The 17,321-nt window shown below is 46.5% G+C and overlaps 1 protein-coding gene across 1 annotated transcript in view; it reads left to right on the plus strand.

Annotated features, from left to right (window-relative positions):
• The window catches only part of LOC119430984 (luciferin 4-monooxygenase-like), a 225,643-nt gene that overhangs the window by 158,691 nt on the left and 49,631 nt on the right, over positions 1–17,321 (plus strand). Inside the window, exons 8-9 of the mRNA XM_037698452.2 lie at positions 1,390–1,490; positions 3,771–3,915. Of these exons, the coding sequence (XP_037554380.1) occupies positions 1,390–1,490; positions 3,771–3,915 (246 nt within the window). The remainder of the gene's footprint in view (positions 1–1,389; positions 1,491–3,770; positions 3,916–17,321) is intronic.

The raw sequence follows: 17,321 nt of genomic DNA on the forward strand, positions 1-17,321 counted from the left end.
GCAGAAAACTAGGTGGGGTGATGAAGTTAGGAAATTCGCATGCGCAAGTTGGAATCAGCTAGCGCAAGACAGGGGTAATTAGAGATTGCAGGGAGAGGCCATCGTCCTGCGGTAGACATACATATGGGCTGATGATGATGATGATCCTTCAAATGGTAAACTCTCGCTAAATGTAACAAGTTTGTTCACGTTCCTTAACCGAAAGCTAAGCGCGTCGTCTTTAATGCTCACATCGAAGAAGAGAAAGAAGAGTATGACTCGTGTTACGAACATGAATCCGCTCTTGGAAAAGCATCGAATCGAAACGTGCAGGAAACACAACTTCTCCCAGTTGGCTGAGCAGTATGAATGCAAGATGCGCTCAAATAGGCGCACTACATAGTAGAAGGACAATACACACAGGCGCTTGTGTGTCTTGTCAATCTATTGTCCGTGTCTCTTTAGCTCATCTTACGTTCGTCATTAACGACATGAAACATCCAATCACAGAAAACACTCAAGACGAAAAAAGTACCTTACCAACAAATTAAATGAAATCAAAATCTGATAAAGTTCACAATAGAGTTTTATGACCCCATAACGGACAACTTGAGAATGTGTGCGGCGTGCGTCATGCGATCTCGTTAAGCGGATTGCCAACGCTTACGAGTGATCTTGCACGGGACAAAGTAACGGTGGCGTAGCTTCTTGTTTTGTCTTGTATCGGCGTTATGCTCCGGTTGACCTCTCTGTATTTCTTTATCTCTCTCTGCAACGCAACGGCATCCATGCCAGACATGGTCACTGGGGGCACACTCGTTCTCGCGACGTCCTTAGTTGCAATGTGGCGCATCTATGGTCCACGCAAGATCCAAAAGGCTGTCGTCTGAGTTATCCGCGGCGGTGCCGTGTTGTAGACGACCGGGGCCCGTAGGGTAAAACTGCGCCCGGCGTCTTTTGTTAGACTTCTTTTGTCGTCCCTAGAGTCCGTTTTCTGACGGTGGTAGGAAGTCACTCACGTTGCGTCTGTTCTGCCATAAACCTTGTTGCCTTATCGTTAATTAGGACGGGCCCGGTGCACTGCGGCGCAAAACAATGTTCTTCACGAATTAATTAACAACCTCGGTGGCCATTGTCCGCGAAGCTCGTCAGTCCACTACTGTTGCCCACGTGCTTCCAGAAATTGGCGTAGCGCAGAGCTGAGCAGGCCCATTGTCGTCGTTTGTTACAATGGGATCTTGCAACGTGTGTGTATAGAGTTTAGTTTTTATAATAAAGTTTATATCGGAGTGACATTTTACTGACCTATGTGTGGACCAAAGTTCAGTGTGTGGCAGTGCACCGTTTTTATACGTAACGCTGTACTCTGTAAAACGTGTCCAGATTTTTCGACTCCCAATTATTATGCAGGCTACGGTTTGACCGAATCGTGCTGCGCTGTCACCCACACACGAGGGATGTGCCGAGACTTCAAGAGCTCAGGAATTCCTATGCCGTACGTGAACCTAAAGGTGTGTACTGATGGCATGAATGGTATGGCAAAGCTTTGCGTCAAGCGAGGGGAAGAATACCTTTCAAATTGTCTTAACAAATCTCGAATCCTCCGGAATGTGAAACCATCTGGATGGCGGGGAAACAGATCGATTAGAGGCGCACAACCGACACACTAAGCGAGTGGGCGAGCTAGTTACCTTGTTTTTGTTTCGCAGAAGCGACATCGAGCTTTGCTGGACGGTGTTGGTGATACTTATTTATTTGCTTATTTATTAACCGCAGCGCCTCATTGCCATTTCAGTGGACGATATTTATTCAACGATAGCTCCTTTGTGCGAGATTTGACTAAACCCAACCGGTTATACTGCACTGGCGCAAGACAGAAAGGACAATATTTTACACTATTATACAAATAATGCTATACAAGAAAACAGAAAACAGCTGTGCTTCTTGATAATAATTGGAAGAAGCGCTTTATATATGCAAAGTAGAACACGCGTACTCTGCGAACAGCTAAATCCCAGACAGACCTCCCAGACGACGCGCACAACTCGGGCGCCATCTCGTAGAAATAATTGCCGCACTAACGTTTCTTCTCACGCTTTGGCCATACCCTCCACCTCCGCTCTCCTACTCACGTCTTTCATCCTCCTCGTTCACTCGGTTACGACGACGCTCGCCGCAGGAACGGGCGCCCAAGAGCTGAGCTCTAAAATGTTACCAAGCGCAAAACTCCTAAAAACAATATCGGTGCCAGCGCGTTGCGACCACGCGTCTACTTGCCAGAATATAACCACAGGAGTCCCCCAGGGAAGTATCCTGGGCCCATTATTGTTTTTGCTATATATTAATGATATAACAACTATGAGCAACGATCCAGGTTATATTTTGTATGCAGACACAAGTCTCCTATTTAAAAGCAGCGACATGCAACACCTGATCTTGGTTATTAACGAAACTATGGAAAAACTTTGTACATGGAGCACTGCAAATTGCCTGTTAATAAATTAAAAAAAAATACTGTGTTTTTCCATGCGCGTCAATATTCGCTTATTGTACAACCAGTCATAAAGTTTGAAAACTGCAACATTGAAATAGCTGATACTGTAAAAACGCTAGGAATACTTTTCAATAAAAGCATGAGCTGGGATCCTCATGTTAGCTCAGTTATGTCTCGCCTAAATAGGTGTGTTGGTGTTCGAGCAAGATTTCGCTCATACCTGCCTGTATCCGTAAAATTGTTAATTTATAACACACTGTTCTTATCACATCTTAACTAATTTTTTTCCTGGTTTGGGGAAGTACCACATCGTTTAACATTGGCAAACTGCATGTGCTACAAAAGAAGGCGTTACGTCATATCACTAGTGCTGATTACAATGCACACACTGCTGAACTGTTTCGACAGTTTAACATTGTTCCCGTCCCCAAACTTTACGAGTATTTGCTATGCATGAGATACAAAAAATCTGTATATAACTGCGAGCACGAATTTCTTAGCATATCATCGCTGAAAACGAATACCATTGTATATCCTTTCCGCAGTAAAGAGTATTGGCACGTGCCATTTTGTCGTACTCAGCATGCGCGGCAAATGTTACGTCATGCACTTTCAGTTCTGTTAAGCAGACTAATTTTCCAAAACTTTCATGTGGAAATGTGCAGCACACGTAACATACGAGAGTATTTCATTCCGTGATGTCAGTACTTTTTTTCCACTGCTGTTAGTGTTCTTTATGTATTTATAATTATTGTCAAGCTGTTCGTATTGTCAAGCTGTCAAGCTGTTCGCAGGTCAACCTCTAGTGTTACACTGTATAACACTAGAGGTTGACCTGCAATGATAAACAGCTAAAATCCATTGTTAGTGTATATTGTAGGCCTTTTTGTACGCCATGTATATGCGGGCTCGGGCGCTTCTCAAGTGAATTGATTTTCACTTTTTGCCCGAGCATTCCCGCATTGTGATGATGCAAATAAATTTCAACTTCAACTTTCAACTGTGGTGTCTTTGTTTAATGTATCCGTTGCCATCCAAAAATGCACCAGTAGTGGACGTGTGGTCTGTAATCTGTGCAACCTTTACAATCAAGCTGCTAAAGGCTTGGCCAGTAGGTGAATGCGGCGTTTATTATTGCATTTACAAAATCAAGTGCACGCGCCACTAGGTGGCATGAAAAGCGCAGCGGAAACCACTGCTGCACTTTTAGTTACAGCAAAAAAATATGCATCGCAGGTTTATGAGAAGGCGCTAATACAGGTTCTTTAGTGACTGTTTTTTTTTATTCCGTCTCAAGGTGGTGGATGTTGAAACCGGCAAAAAGCTTCCGCCTGGCGAGAACGGCGAAATTCTCGTCAAGGGGCCCACCTGCTTCAAAGGTTACCTGAATATGGCTGAAGCCACGGCTGCTGTTTTCGATGAAGAAGGCTTTCTCAAGACAGGTGAGATCGGGGACGCGCAAAGCGTCCCCCAAAGCAATGAACGCGTCACCACGTAATCAAATATGGCAGCGCCCATGGGATCGCCGCGAAAAGGGTCAATATAGTGAGTGGATATGCTGGAGGCAGCCGGCAGTCATCACAAAAAAATTTGGTGAGCTGTTTTTCCTCACTAAGTCATTTTGATCATGTCACTAATATCGGTGTATTTGCAAGAATTTCTGCCCACAATATTCTAAGTGCAGCTGATATTGCGCCAGCAGCTAATTTTAAGGTGCAGAGCACTGTGGCCCGGAATCTATGAACAAATCAAAAGAAGCGCAGCTGCAAATGGCTCGGCATGTGCAAAATAAAGATGAACAGGACAGCTACTTGGAATAGCCAGCATACTATATGGCAGGAGACTGCTGGGTGGAACAGCACCAGCAAAATACTTTACAGGCATACTCTGTGCGCACAAGTAATTTTAAGGCTCTGACTGCCGGCAAAATAATCAGGGAGAGAGTTCCCAAAGTATTTCACAGATAGATTTCACTGTTACTAGTCACCATTTTTGTTGACGTGTAACTGGAGGCCTGTAGAAGGAACAGACGCTATGAACGACAGAATGAACAACTAAGGCAGATCTACAAAGTACGAGCACAGCTTCCTTTGGGCGACTCTGCTGGGATTAGTAAGGGGACCACAGCTAGCCAATGACTACGATTTGCTGGCAATATTTTTGCGATTCTGCCAGCAGAGCATTCACTCCCTATAATGTATCTACTATACCTTCTTGGTCACTGACCTACGTGTTTATTTTTACATGTTTGTCGCTTTGTCAGAAAGGCAAATTTGTGAAGATAAAAAGAAATGAAGCTACCGGTTCTCGTCTATAATATCCTCATCTGCCATGCCGCTGGTCTCTGCAAGAACAGTTTGTATGCTGTTCTACGTTCTTGTTATCCAAGGTACTTTATCACCCCAATATAAAGTTTCTTACTTTTCGTAATCTAGAAATACACCTCCCGATTACTAGTATTCATATTATTGTCCACATGACAAAAATGAAGGCTGCCCTAAATTTGCATTTATGACAGCACTGCTATCAGGCGTGGCACATTTCACGACACATGTAACATTTAAGTTGCTCCCTAAATTTGCCTTACCGAAAGATGTGTGTTATAAAGTACAAAGACAACTTTCGACACAAAACCAGACACTTATTAAGGAGAAAAGCTCCGTCTGATACAGTTTCTCTATCGAAAAATCTACCGGCAGCGCCTATGCGCGGTTCACGTGAGAGCACACGCACATTGCACAAAATAAATATGTTTACACCTAACACCGCTGCGACACATGACACATATTACGATTTGTATTTTCTTAGCATGCTTCGCAAAAATATGGACCCGAGGCGCTCGAACTTGACAAGGTCTGTCAGTGTTCGCAATCTGCGTCGTCGGTGTTCGCAATGACGCGTCGCAGCAGGTGAAGCAGCTCATACGGAGTAGCACATGACGAATGACAATGAGGCAAGGAAACTTATCACAACTGATCGTATTATCATTTCTGAAACTGGCGTTTACCGACACAAACATACAAGCACGCTGTTTCCTGCTGTGAGCTGCACACAGAAAACAAATTCAAATCGCTTACGCAGGTCATAGGCGGAAAGCTTTCATTTTTCGGGGCCCCTCACTTAATCACATGTTATGGGAATGTCGGGACATAACAAACAATTCGGGCAGTGCCGACACCTCCGTCTCTTCCACCGCCAGCCTCCGCTCGCGTTGGAAGACCGCACTGCTCAGCTCGAACCTGACAGTACAGCTCTGGGCCGTCCAGCGAGCCGAGGAAGCCGCTTCGAGACTATCTCGGAACCGCGTCCGCGGCGGGTGCCCAGACCCACTAAAAATACGCCGGACTCAAATCTAATCGATTTGATAATAAAGTTTACGTTCTTCTTCTTCGGGGCCCCTCGGTTTCCCTTCTTCTCTCGTAGCCAATTAAGAGTTTAGCTGAATGCGGAGAAAGTATTATGAAAGAAATGCTGACACGTTTAACAGCAACAAAAGTACTATTATTTTACTGACGTTTCGGCTGGTGGTCCGACCTTCATCGGAGTGAATGAGAATACACCAGACGTTCGTTTCCAATGTGCCGCAAAGAACGTGGAAAGGACATGTGGCTCCAAACAAAGTGTAATGGAAAAAATATAAAATAAAGAGCTAAAACACGTTTTTTTCTAAACGAGGGACTCGCACATGGAGAGAGCACAACACGTGGATGGCTGCGGTGAGTCACGGATGAGGAGGCGTTGTTCTCACCATCAAAGAAATGAAAAAAAGTCGTTTGTACGGTGGCGGCAGCGGTAAAGGGTGAAAACATGTGGGTGGCTGTGATGAGCCGCCCCTAAGGCAGCGCGTTGCCTAGTCTCGAGGGGCCACCAGATAAGAAGACGACACTCTACCAGCATACAGCACGGCAGACATGCCGTGCTGTATGCGACACAATAGTGGCTCTAGAGGGAAAAAGAGAGAGGATATGCGGACGTGTCAACACGAAGCAAGACCGTGTTACATGCGTCGCAGTTAGACTACAAGGAATTTACTTTCGGCTATAACCACATTGTTCTAATCAGAAGGCAAGCACGTGGGTTTTCCGGTGCTTTCATTAATACCCGAGGCGGTAGTATTAAACTTATAGGTAAGATACGACTCGCGTATTTCCCATTCTGGGTGTGAGCAGAAGCCTGATTCCAATATCGTCGCTTTTAAGTCATTGAAAGAGTGACCGAGAAGGTTTACGCGTTTGGATATGGGAAGGTTCAAAATAGAAATTGTGTGTCTTCTATGGTTAATAAATCCTATCGTGAAAGGTGTGTCTGCGTGACCAATATACTCTTGCTTACAAATTGTACATTGCAGAAGGTAGATCACGTTGGCGGTGTCACATGTAAAGTTTCCTTTTATTTGAACAAAGAAGTTGGACGCGGTACTGATTGCTTTCTGTGTTGTTCTCATGTTAGGACAAACCTGGCAACGTGATTTGTTGCAAGGCATACAGAATGTACCATGGCTTGGATTTAGGTATGACTTTGTCGAAGCATCGCGTAAATTTTTATTATTGCGATAGCAATTATATGGACACTCAAAAGCAGATTTCTGCCGTCGGCGTCGCCGTCGCCGTCGCCGTGAGGTTTCGTATGACGTCAATGGAGAAGAAATCGTCGCCGCGCGCCGAACGCTGTATGTGCGAGTGAAAGGGCGCAAGGGGAGCGTCTTTCACGGGGAGTGAACGCACGGCGGAGAACAAACGCGCGTTCTGCGCCGTGCTCGCTTAAGGGCTGCAGAAGTAGGCGTCTCTGTTCTCCTTCACAATCACCATGTATGTAGAGCAAACGCGCCTTCTGCCGACGAGCGAGAGGCCGTGGGGGAGGGGGAGGGAAGGGAGGCGACGTTTAGCTGCGGCACGCAGTGCCTATTTATATCAGAGGCTCCAGCAACAGTCACCAACGCCGCACGCATTTTGAGCGAACGCGGGCAAAACGCCGATGGCGTCGACAACCGTTCTGCGTGTTGCCGATGCTGCTGCATGTCCAAGTTTATACAGCTGATAAAGCTAATATCATTACTCCGTATAGCTCTCTACAAGTTTGCTATCGCAATTGATGCTTCGCTTTTCAGGTGAAACTGCGACAACTTTTTTTCCTATACACAACGCGGGGCGGTTCTACAAGTATGCGCTTAAGGCGACATCTTTGTGCAAGGATATTATAGTGCTTTCTAAGAATTGCTGAAACCACCGGTACCGACGCAGAGTGGGTAAGGATTGAATTTGTGCATTGTGCACTATTTGGTGGTCTAGATTTAAGTTGTCGGCATGGTTGAGCTTGCCAGCTCTGGTTACAGCATCATAAATTATCTGCTCCGGGTATTTCTGCTTCAGAAGGACGTCTTTCATTAGCGCACAATTAGCACTGCAATCTTCTTTGTTCGAACATATACGCCTAAAGCGGTGGGCTTGGCTGTACGGAATGCCCGTCTTACAGTGGCTGACTTGAGCGCTATAAAAATGCAAATACTGATGGGTGTCCGTTACTTTCCCGTAAAGTTTCATAGTTAATCTGCCTCCAGACAGTGACACACGTCCAGAAAGTTAACACTGTCCTGCGAGTAGTGGTGCGAAAAGGAAATGGTGTGATGAGCACGATTGAAGTCACTTATAAATTTTAAGAGATTCGTTTCCCCATGAGGCCAAATCATAGAGATGTCATCGATAAAACGGTTGTAGCAGAGTGTCCTTAAGCTGCAAGATGCGAGAAATTCTTTTTCTAGTACAGTCATAAAAATATTGGCGTAATTAGGGACAATTCTCGTTCCCATTAACGTTCCACTTACTTGCACGTAATGCACCCCGTTAAACTCAATGAAAGAATCAATAAACGTTTATTTCGCTTTTTTAGAAAGGGGAGGGGCCGGAGGGGGGGGGGAGAGGGAGGCCTGTGTGCTCCAGTCTCAGCACCTTCTGCTGCCAGGTGTCCGCCTACCAGTCGTGGTAGGCCTCCGCTACCTCCTCAGCCCACCTCGGGACTCGGTACAGCAGGGTGGGATCGCAGCTGCGCAGGGCAGTCTCCCACAGCTCCTCGCTACTAATTGATGGTTTGAGGTTGCGGGGGGGATATCTGATGGGGCATTTCCACATGATATGGGAGAGATCTGTCTGCACAAGGCAGAAGCGACAATTGGGTGTCAAGTATGTGTGGGGAAAGAACAAGTGCAACGTGCGTGGGGTAAGAAAAGCGCGAGTTTGTAGTTGGCGCCACAATATTTCTCTGTGGCACGTGCTGGACACAGAGAGAGGTGGATACGTTAGGCGTTGGTGTTTGTAATGTGTGCAAATTTCATGGAATATGATGAGTGTGTCTATATTGGTGTGTTGTTGGGAGTCATTGGGTTCTAGAGTAAGGCCCACATTTACGTCCACTCGGTCCGTGAATCCTCGAGCGGCGGCATGAGCCATTTCGTTGCCTGGTAGCCCTTGATGTGCTGGAGTCCAGATGAGAGCGATGTAGTTTTTCGGCGGGTGAGCGACAAGTATAGAGTGCGCGAGGTTGGTATTGTAGCGGCTACTGAAGTTCCGGATAGCAGTCTTCGAGTCACTAATCATAACATCGCAATCGGGTAGCCCCGATGCAGCCTCTTCTGCGTCGCCCGCTGAGGTGGTCTTGACTGATGCTGAACGAACAGTGTTGCCCTGCTTGTCTACGGCCGCTAGAGCATAACGATGTTTAGTGTTATAGGCTACGGGGTCCACATAGTAGGCTCCTTCCGCCTGTCCACAGCTGCGTTGTAGCGCCTTAGCTCGAAGTTTCCGGCGTTTGACGTGAAATTCGGGGTGCATGTTTTTGGGTAGTGATTGGATGTGGTATTGGCCGTATATGTTCGGAGAAAGTTGATGTCTCTTGTTCTCGTTGAGGGGTGGAGCGTAGTGAAGTTGTCTCAGGATCTCACGCCCAGCTTCAGTGGTGGAGAGTCTGTGATAATGCGATGATAAATGGGCTTTGGTTAATTTTTGAAGGGTATTAATTGTGGCTGTGGCCATCGCACTTAGTGTGGACGCTCTAATCGGAACACCAAGAGCGACTTTGTGTATCTTGTGGATCAAGCAATTTACAGTATTCGCTTCCTTCCTAGAGAGTGAGAGATATGGTAGTGCGAAGGTGATTTTGCTTAGAACAAAAGCTTGGATGCGCTGAATTAGCTCCTTCTCTCAAAGCCCTCCGTGTTTATTGGCGATCCTTCCTATCAGGCGTAGCGTGTTATCTACTGTTGTTTGTAGTTCTTGCGAGGTACGCTGATTTGCTTGGTTGCCTTGAAGGTGAAGTCCTAGCACCCTTATCCTGTCTACGTGGGGTATGGAGTGCCCTTCCACCGTGAGTTGGATATTCGGGGGCGACGTCCTGAAGCGTCTCCTGGGGGGCAGAAGGAGAAGCTCTGATTTGGTCGGGGAGCACCTAAGATTCAGGTCGTGACCTACTTGTTCGATCTGGTAAATGGCTGCTTGGAGGGTGCCTTGGATGTGCCCGTCCGAACCTCCGGTCATCCACAGCATAATATCGTCCGCGTACAGTGTGAATCGGAGGTCGGGAATTTTCTTGAGAGTGAAAGCTAAAGGTCGCATAGCCAAATTGAAGAGGAGGGGGGAGAGTACTGCCCCTTGGGGCGTACCACTGCTTCCTAAACGTATTTGACCATATTGTTCGCTGCCTACTTGGAGCGTTGCAGTGCGCTTCGTGAGGAAGCTGCATATATAGCGGTAGATTGGTTCTCCACAGTTTATACTGCTAAGTTCGCGTAGAATGGCCAAGTGGGACACATTATTGAAAGCTCCCTTGAGGTCGAGGCCGAGCAACGCTTTTGTGTCACGTGCGCCGCTCGGTTCGATAATGTCTTGTTTGAGCCTTAGCATGACGTCCTGGCAAGAAAGATACTTGCAAAAGCCAGTCATTTCCGAGGGGAACAAGCGATTATCTTCGATGTATTTGGAGAGGCGTAGGCTGCAAGATCTTCCCTATGCATGAGGTGAGAGAGATGGGACGGAAGTTATCAATGTGAATTGGCTTATTCGGCTTGGGAATGAAGACCACCTTGGATGCTTTCCATTGTTAGGGTATGTCGGCCTCTTCGAGACAGTGGTTGTAATAATCGGTGAGTTTGCATATGGATTGCTCATCGAGGTTGCGAAGCGTCTTAATGGTCACCGAGTCTGGACCTTGTGCCGTTGTGGTTCGCACTTTGTTGAGGGCATGTCGAACTTCCGCTTCTGTGATGGCTCTTGTGGGGATTGAGGTGCCTTCCCGCGCCTCTTCCCCCAGCCCGCGCGTGGCGCTTAGCTCGATATCCGGGAACTGCCGCCGTAACGGCAACATGGCGGACACGGCAAAAGCTACGTTTCGACATGGCATCAGAGCAGGCCCCTTCACGGCCCTCGTTCATGCTTGACCCCCTTGCTACGCACTTAATGTCCTTCGACGCGGACGACACCGACAGCATGAGGTACGTTCGCCTCGGCAACCCTCTGCTTTAGGCCACCGGGGGCCATAGGCGCCGACTACGGGGGGGGGGGGGCTCTGGGGCCAAGGTACTTGCAAAGATGAAGGCCAAGGTACTTGTAAGTTGGCATAAGTTCTATGCTAGCAGTTCTACGCTACGTAGAAAGTAGGCTGTGGGAAGTCGAGGGGAATGGTTGGTAACGGACATTAGCTTTGTTTTAGACGCATTTAGAGACATTAGCCACGAGGAACACCAAGCAGTCACTGCATAAAGATCATCTTGCAGGGAAAGGTGGTCAGCGTCATTAGTAATATTACAATATATAACACAATCATCTGCGAATAATCTAATTCGAGATGAAGCACATTTCGGTAGATCATTAATAAAGATTAGGAAAAGTAGGGGACCAAGTACACTGCCCTGGGGGACTTCAGATGTTAAGGGAAAAGAATAGTTACAGCCATTAGCACAGGTGAACTGTGGTCTGTAGGAGAGGAATCCACGCAAGAATGTTTGGGTGAATATTTAAGTGTGGTAATTTGATTAGAAGCCTGTGGTAAGGAATGGATCGAAAGCTTTAGATAACTCAAGAAACACTGCGTCAACTTGGAATCCTGCGTCAAATTCGGAAAATATAGCGTTAGTAAATCCGGCGAGTTGGGTGTCGCATGAATAACCCCTGCGAAAACCGTGCTGGTACTTGTAAATAATATCATGCTTTTCTTGGTAATTGATTACTTGTGTAGGTATGACGTGCTCGACAAATTTACATATGCTGCTAGTTAATGAGATAGAACAATAGTTAAGTGGAACAAAGCGATCACCGGATTTAAAAATTGGTATTAATTTTGCTAATAGCCAGTTATGAGGAAAAATGCCAGATGATAATGAGTGCGAAAACAAGGCTGATAACACTTTATAGAGGTTTGGAGAGGCGTTTTAAATTATCTTATTATTGAAACCAAGCTGATCACAGCTAGTAGTAATTTTGAGGTTATTCAACAGGGCAAGAATACCAGATTCACTGATGACAATTTATGGCATGGAAATGTTAGGCTATATTTACAATATGGGCGAAAAAGTAATGTTTTCATTGGTGAACACTGATGAAAATGCATCGTTAAGGAACAGCGAACACTCAGTTTGAATGACTGGTTCTCCTTCAACATTGATTAGTATTATATCAGGATATGAACTGGCACTGACGACGCGCCAGAATGTATCAGCATTATTGATTAACATGGTAGACGGGTGAAGAAATGACGACGGATTGTTCTAAGCAGTGACTGATACTCTTTATCGCAATTTCTGTACTTGTTCCACGATGATAGGAGACCTGTGTTCACTGCCTGGCGGTACAGGCGTTTTTTCTTATTATTAATACGACAAAGACGATGTGTGAACCAATGGAAATTTTTATGATATCGGATGGTGATGAATGGCACCAGCTTCTCAACAAGGTTACACAATATGGTTTTGAGTGAGAGTCAGTTTACTTCAATTGTTCGAGATGAATATTGTGTGTAGTACGGAGTTAATAATCTCAAAATTAGCGCGGTTGTAGCAATGAATTCGCTTAATGGTAGTTTATCTTTTTTGACTGAATGGATGAGTGATGCACCCGGTGATAATGTCGTGATCGGATAGACCATTTAAATTCAGTAAATCATAAAGAACATCTGGGTTATTTGTTAGGACGAGATCAAGAATATTGGCCATGGTAGCGGAGCGACGCGTAGGATAAGTTGAACAAGAGAAAAATCTAAGCAGAAATGAAAGGTGTGGGCTTTTTTATCGCTGTAATTAACATAAAGGGTGGGCCAATCAATGTTTGGAAAACTAAAGTCGTCAAACACGAGCAAAATAAAGTTAGGAAAACGCAGTGGCTGAGTATTCTACAAAGTGACTGAGTATTCTACAAAATTCACAAGAAAATCCATTAGACATATCGGGCGGCCGGTAGAAAACACCAATAATAAGATCAGTAATTCCGCATTTACACCGTACACATTCAAGCAACGTAGCAACAGCGAGGGGAACAGCAGATAATTGTTTCTTTATGGCTATGAGGACGCCACCCCCTTTTCTATTTTTTCTGTCAAAACAAGAAAAGAAAAATTCAGATTCACTGAGAAGAATGTTATCATGCAATATAGGAATATAACCATCCAGCCAAGTTTCAGTTAATACTAGAAGTGAAGCGCACGAAGAATCCACGAGTGATAAAGGGCGACCGTTTTGGAAAGAACACTTCTAATGTTCGTGAACAGGAAATAGGTAGTACTTTTTGAATTAGGACGCACATTAGGCGAAAATCGCGCAGTCGCTGGAGAAGATGACTTATGTGTCGACACCAGTCAAACTGTGGTGATGAGGAGCTTGTATACAGCAGGGCTACCTGCGACATCCGACACACAAGTATCATCATTGACATGCAGTTTGTCAAACGTCAGGGGCACGCGGTAGCTTTCTTTTTTAACCGATAGAAAGAATTGAAGAAATTGGCCGTGGTTATCACGAACGGCTTGCGAATAGACACGTCCGTTGCTGAAATCTGAATCCCTCAGCTAGCGGCCTTTACTTAAGATAGTCTCAAATTCTTTATCGTTTAAGAACTTGGCAATAACGGGGCGCTTCTTCGCAGTCGAAAAACGGCCCACGCAGTGCGCTCTAGCAATGGAAGTCACAGTGACGCCAAGCTTATCACGGCAGAAGCCACGCACAAGTCGCTCTAAACTTTCCCAGCTCTCAGATTCGTTAGTATGGTAACACCATAGAACAACACATTTCATCTTCATGACCAGTTTCTAGGTTGTTGTTGATGATGCCAGTAATTCCACTTTCGAGATGTGGAATTTTCACATCTCGAAATCTCTTTCCACCGATGAAGCAGATTCAAATTTGTTTTCTAGTTCCTGAGCACGTTTGGTCAGACTTCCAATGCCAGTTTTGAGGTCGGCGTGAATATTTAGAACTTTCATTATTGATTCGAGAAGACCTGCGTTGCTGGATTCAAGACGCTTTACAGCCTCGGCCACACCATCTAACTTGTCTTCTTGAGCCTTTGTCAGAGGTCCGGGGTTTTCTCAATATCCCCACTCGGAAGCAACAAACGCAAAGCAGAAACAAGAGCAGTGAAAGACCGTTCGAAAGAATTGGGTGGCCATGACCCTGCCAGAAGACAAAGATCATTTGTACGGTAACAGCGAGTTTGAATTACCAAACCTGTAGAAAAGCAGTTGGTGAGCGTCGAAAAATTGTGGCAGTGTCGTGGCCCGAAGCTTCGTCCAAATGCGTGCGCTTTTGAGGAGGCGGTCTAAATATAGTCGTCCTATGTTGTCCGACGAGCAGCATGAAGTTGTCCAGAATCGGCGGCGGGTGATGCAGCCGACTGGATAAGTCGCGGCAGGTTGGCGGGCTGTCCATGGAACTCTGGCAGCAGCTGTCCCAGCAGCTGCGGCAGCAGCAACATCTGTAGAAAAGCAGCTGGTGAGCGTCGAACAATTGTGTCAGTTTCGTGTCCCACCGAAACACTTAGAACTAATGAAACACTTAGAACTCCACGTCATTAAGCCACAGTTTGCGAATTGGTCACCCGTTACGTAAATACGACGAACTCAGGTCATCTTCTGCCGTCGTAGAATTGACCACACGTATAGCACACACACTTACCTGTTGATTGGTAATGAATCTCCCATCTGCAGTACGTATGTGTGGCGAGAGGATGACGGTACTTCATGTCTTGATAGAATGCCAGGAATTAGAACCTTAAAGAAAAAATTCTTCCCTTCAGCATATAAACAGCACGTTCCTCTCCACCCAGCAAGGTTTCTTGGCGTAGATCTGTTTTAAATGCGAAGCATTTCTTTGCGAACATTTTCTACTTTGACAGTATCTATCTATCTATCTATCTATCTATCTATCTATCTATCTATCTATCTATCTATCTATCTATCTATCTATCTATCTATCTATCTATCTATCTATCTATCTATCTATCTATCTATCTATCTATCTATCTATCTATCTATCTATCCATCCGCCTACGTCTTGGTGCTCTCATGGTCGTTTCATTAACTTAGTAGGTACCAAAATTGGCATAGTAAGACTAGAGTGTATGACGAGCATAAATGATAGGTCATGACATGAATATCATGACGTATGTGTCATGTCGGTCATGAAACAGACGGCTACGTCTTGGTGCTCTTATGGTCGTTTCGTTAACTAGGTAGATACCAAATTGGCAAATATGACAAGAGTTTATGACGAACATAAATGATAGATCATGACATGAATATTGGAACAACTATATTGCCGCGGGTATGTGCCAGAGCGGACGAGGTTAAAGTAGCGCGGGCTTTTAGGTTAAGCGTGGAGACGAAGAAGACGTTGTTGGTTTTGTTGACGACTGATAAGGTGTCCTTGTTGGTGCTGCTCCGCCTCCTCGTCGATCCCACGTCGTTACACTGGTGGAGGTGCTGGGTAGTCTCCATCCTTCACGCTTGGCACCCCTTCGCGGAGCCAACGATCAAGCCCGGAATCGCCATTTCGCACCAAAACACCGGTCCACCGATTCAGTCGCCGCCTACTAGGCCTAGCGCCCCAGTCCGGTCCCTTGCAAGAGACCTCAAGAAATCGTTTGCCTCCTGCAACTACCATGGCCACCACGGCTCCAACGCAAGTAACCCTGCAGAACCCTATGGTTCCGGAGAGCTTTCATGGTGATGCCTTTGAAGATGTCCAAGATTAGCTAGACCAGTTCGAGCGCGTCGTACAACCATGCATGTGACCAGCTCGGCGGACAAACTTTCGAGCGTCTATTTATATCTAAAGGACAATGCTCGTACGTGGTACGTCAACCGGGAGAGAAGCTTTGCCACCTGGGGCGACTTCTGCACACAGCTGCTGAATACTTTTACAAGCATCGACAGGAGGGAAAATGCGCAGCGTCTCCTTGAAATCCGCATTCAAAAACCCAATGAGAGCGTTGCCACAGAAGATATGGCTCGTCTTTTCCGTAGAGCAGATCCTGACATGCCAGAGGAGCGAAAGCTGTGGTATCTCTTGCGGGGAGTGAAAGAACAACTGTTTGCCGGCCTTGTGAGAAATCTACCGACAACAGTGACGGAGTTCACAAAAGAGGCCACAGTCATTGAAAGGGCCCTACAGCAACTATACCGCCAGCATGACATGAGTAACTCGGCGGGGAACACTTCCGTACTGGCTGCAAGTAACGACAAGCCTCTGCGTGAATGTATCCGAGAGGTTGTGCGAGAAGAGCTTCAGCAGCTCGGATTTGTTAGTACGGGTACGGAACTGGTGCCAGCGATATCTTTTATAGCTGATGTGGGCCGGGAAGAACTCCGGCAAGCTTTTTCATCTCCAGACAGTGCTAACGCGCCGTGGCGCCTTATTATGCGGAGGCTGTTCACCGTCCAGTCAACGCAACTTCGCCGCCGTTGACATCCACAACTAGACCATCACCTACGCTACCAACAGAGTCCATATCGTCACCCCCGTCGACTCTACCGACCTCGCCGATCACGCCACCACAAATAATGCCCTATCTTCGACCCACGCAAGCCAATCCTTGGCTCTATGGAGAGTTGCCACCGAACTATCAGCGTCGGAAAACTGATTTGTGACGCACCGTCGACCGCCGACCAGTGTGCTACCATTGTGGCGAAGCTGGACACGTCTATCGAGTTTGCCACAAATGGAACAACTATCGCGCCGCCCAAAACCCAAGCTTTCCTGCCAACTACGCCTATTCTCCGTACGACGGTCTACGCGCCTACGACGCTCCTGTGAACGTTCAGCCGCAAAATACGACGACTCCCCGATCACGTTCTCCTTCGCCATCTCCTGCGCGCTATAATTTACCCACTCGTCGCAGCTTTGCCGACGTCACTAGGGGCAGGTCCCCTAGCCCGCGATGGGGAAACTAGACGCAGCTACCTCCGGGGGTGAGGTTGCCAGTACTCGAAACAGTTCTCCATATCCCCCATTATCGACGTACGACGATGTAAAGACTCCGACGAATGCAACGACGAATACTGCGGAGGCGGCGAATGCAACGACGAATACGACGGACTCAGCGACGAAAGACGTAACTGACGTCGTCTGCGCCGACCTCATCGTTCGCATTGATGGCCACCAAGTAGCCGCTCTTGTTGACACTGGCTCCCATTTTCAACCATAAGCTTACAGCTCGCCGACAAACTAAGGAAGGTGAAGACGCCATGGCACGGACCCAACATAAGAACCGCCGCAGGTCAGTTGATGACACCTGTCGGGAAATGCACAGCCGGACTCTTAATCGCCGATTCAAACTTCGTCGCCACCCTCGTCATTCTTTTTGAGTGTTGCAAG

This window comes from Dermacentor silvarum, chromosome 10 (genome assembly GCF_013339745.2).
Source record: "Dermacentor silvarum isolate Dsil-2018 chromosome 10, BIME_Dsil_1.4, whole genome shotgun sequence".
Classification (NCBI taxonomy): Eukaryota; Metazoa; Arthropoda; class Arachnida; order Ixodida; family Ixodidae; genus Dermacentor; species Dermacentor silvarum.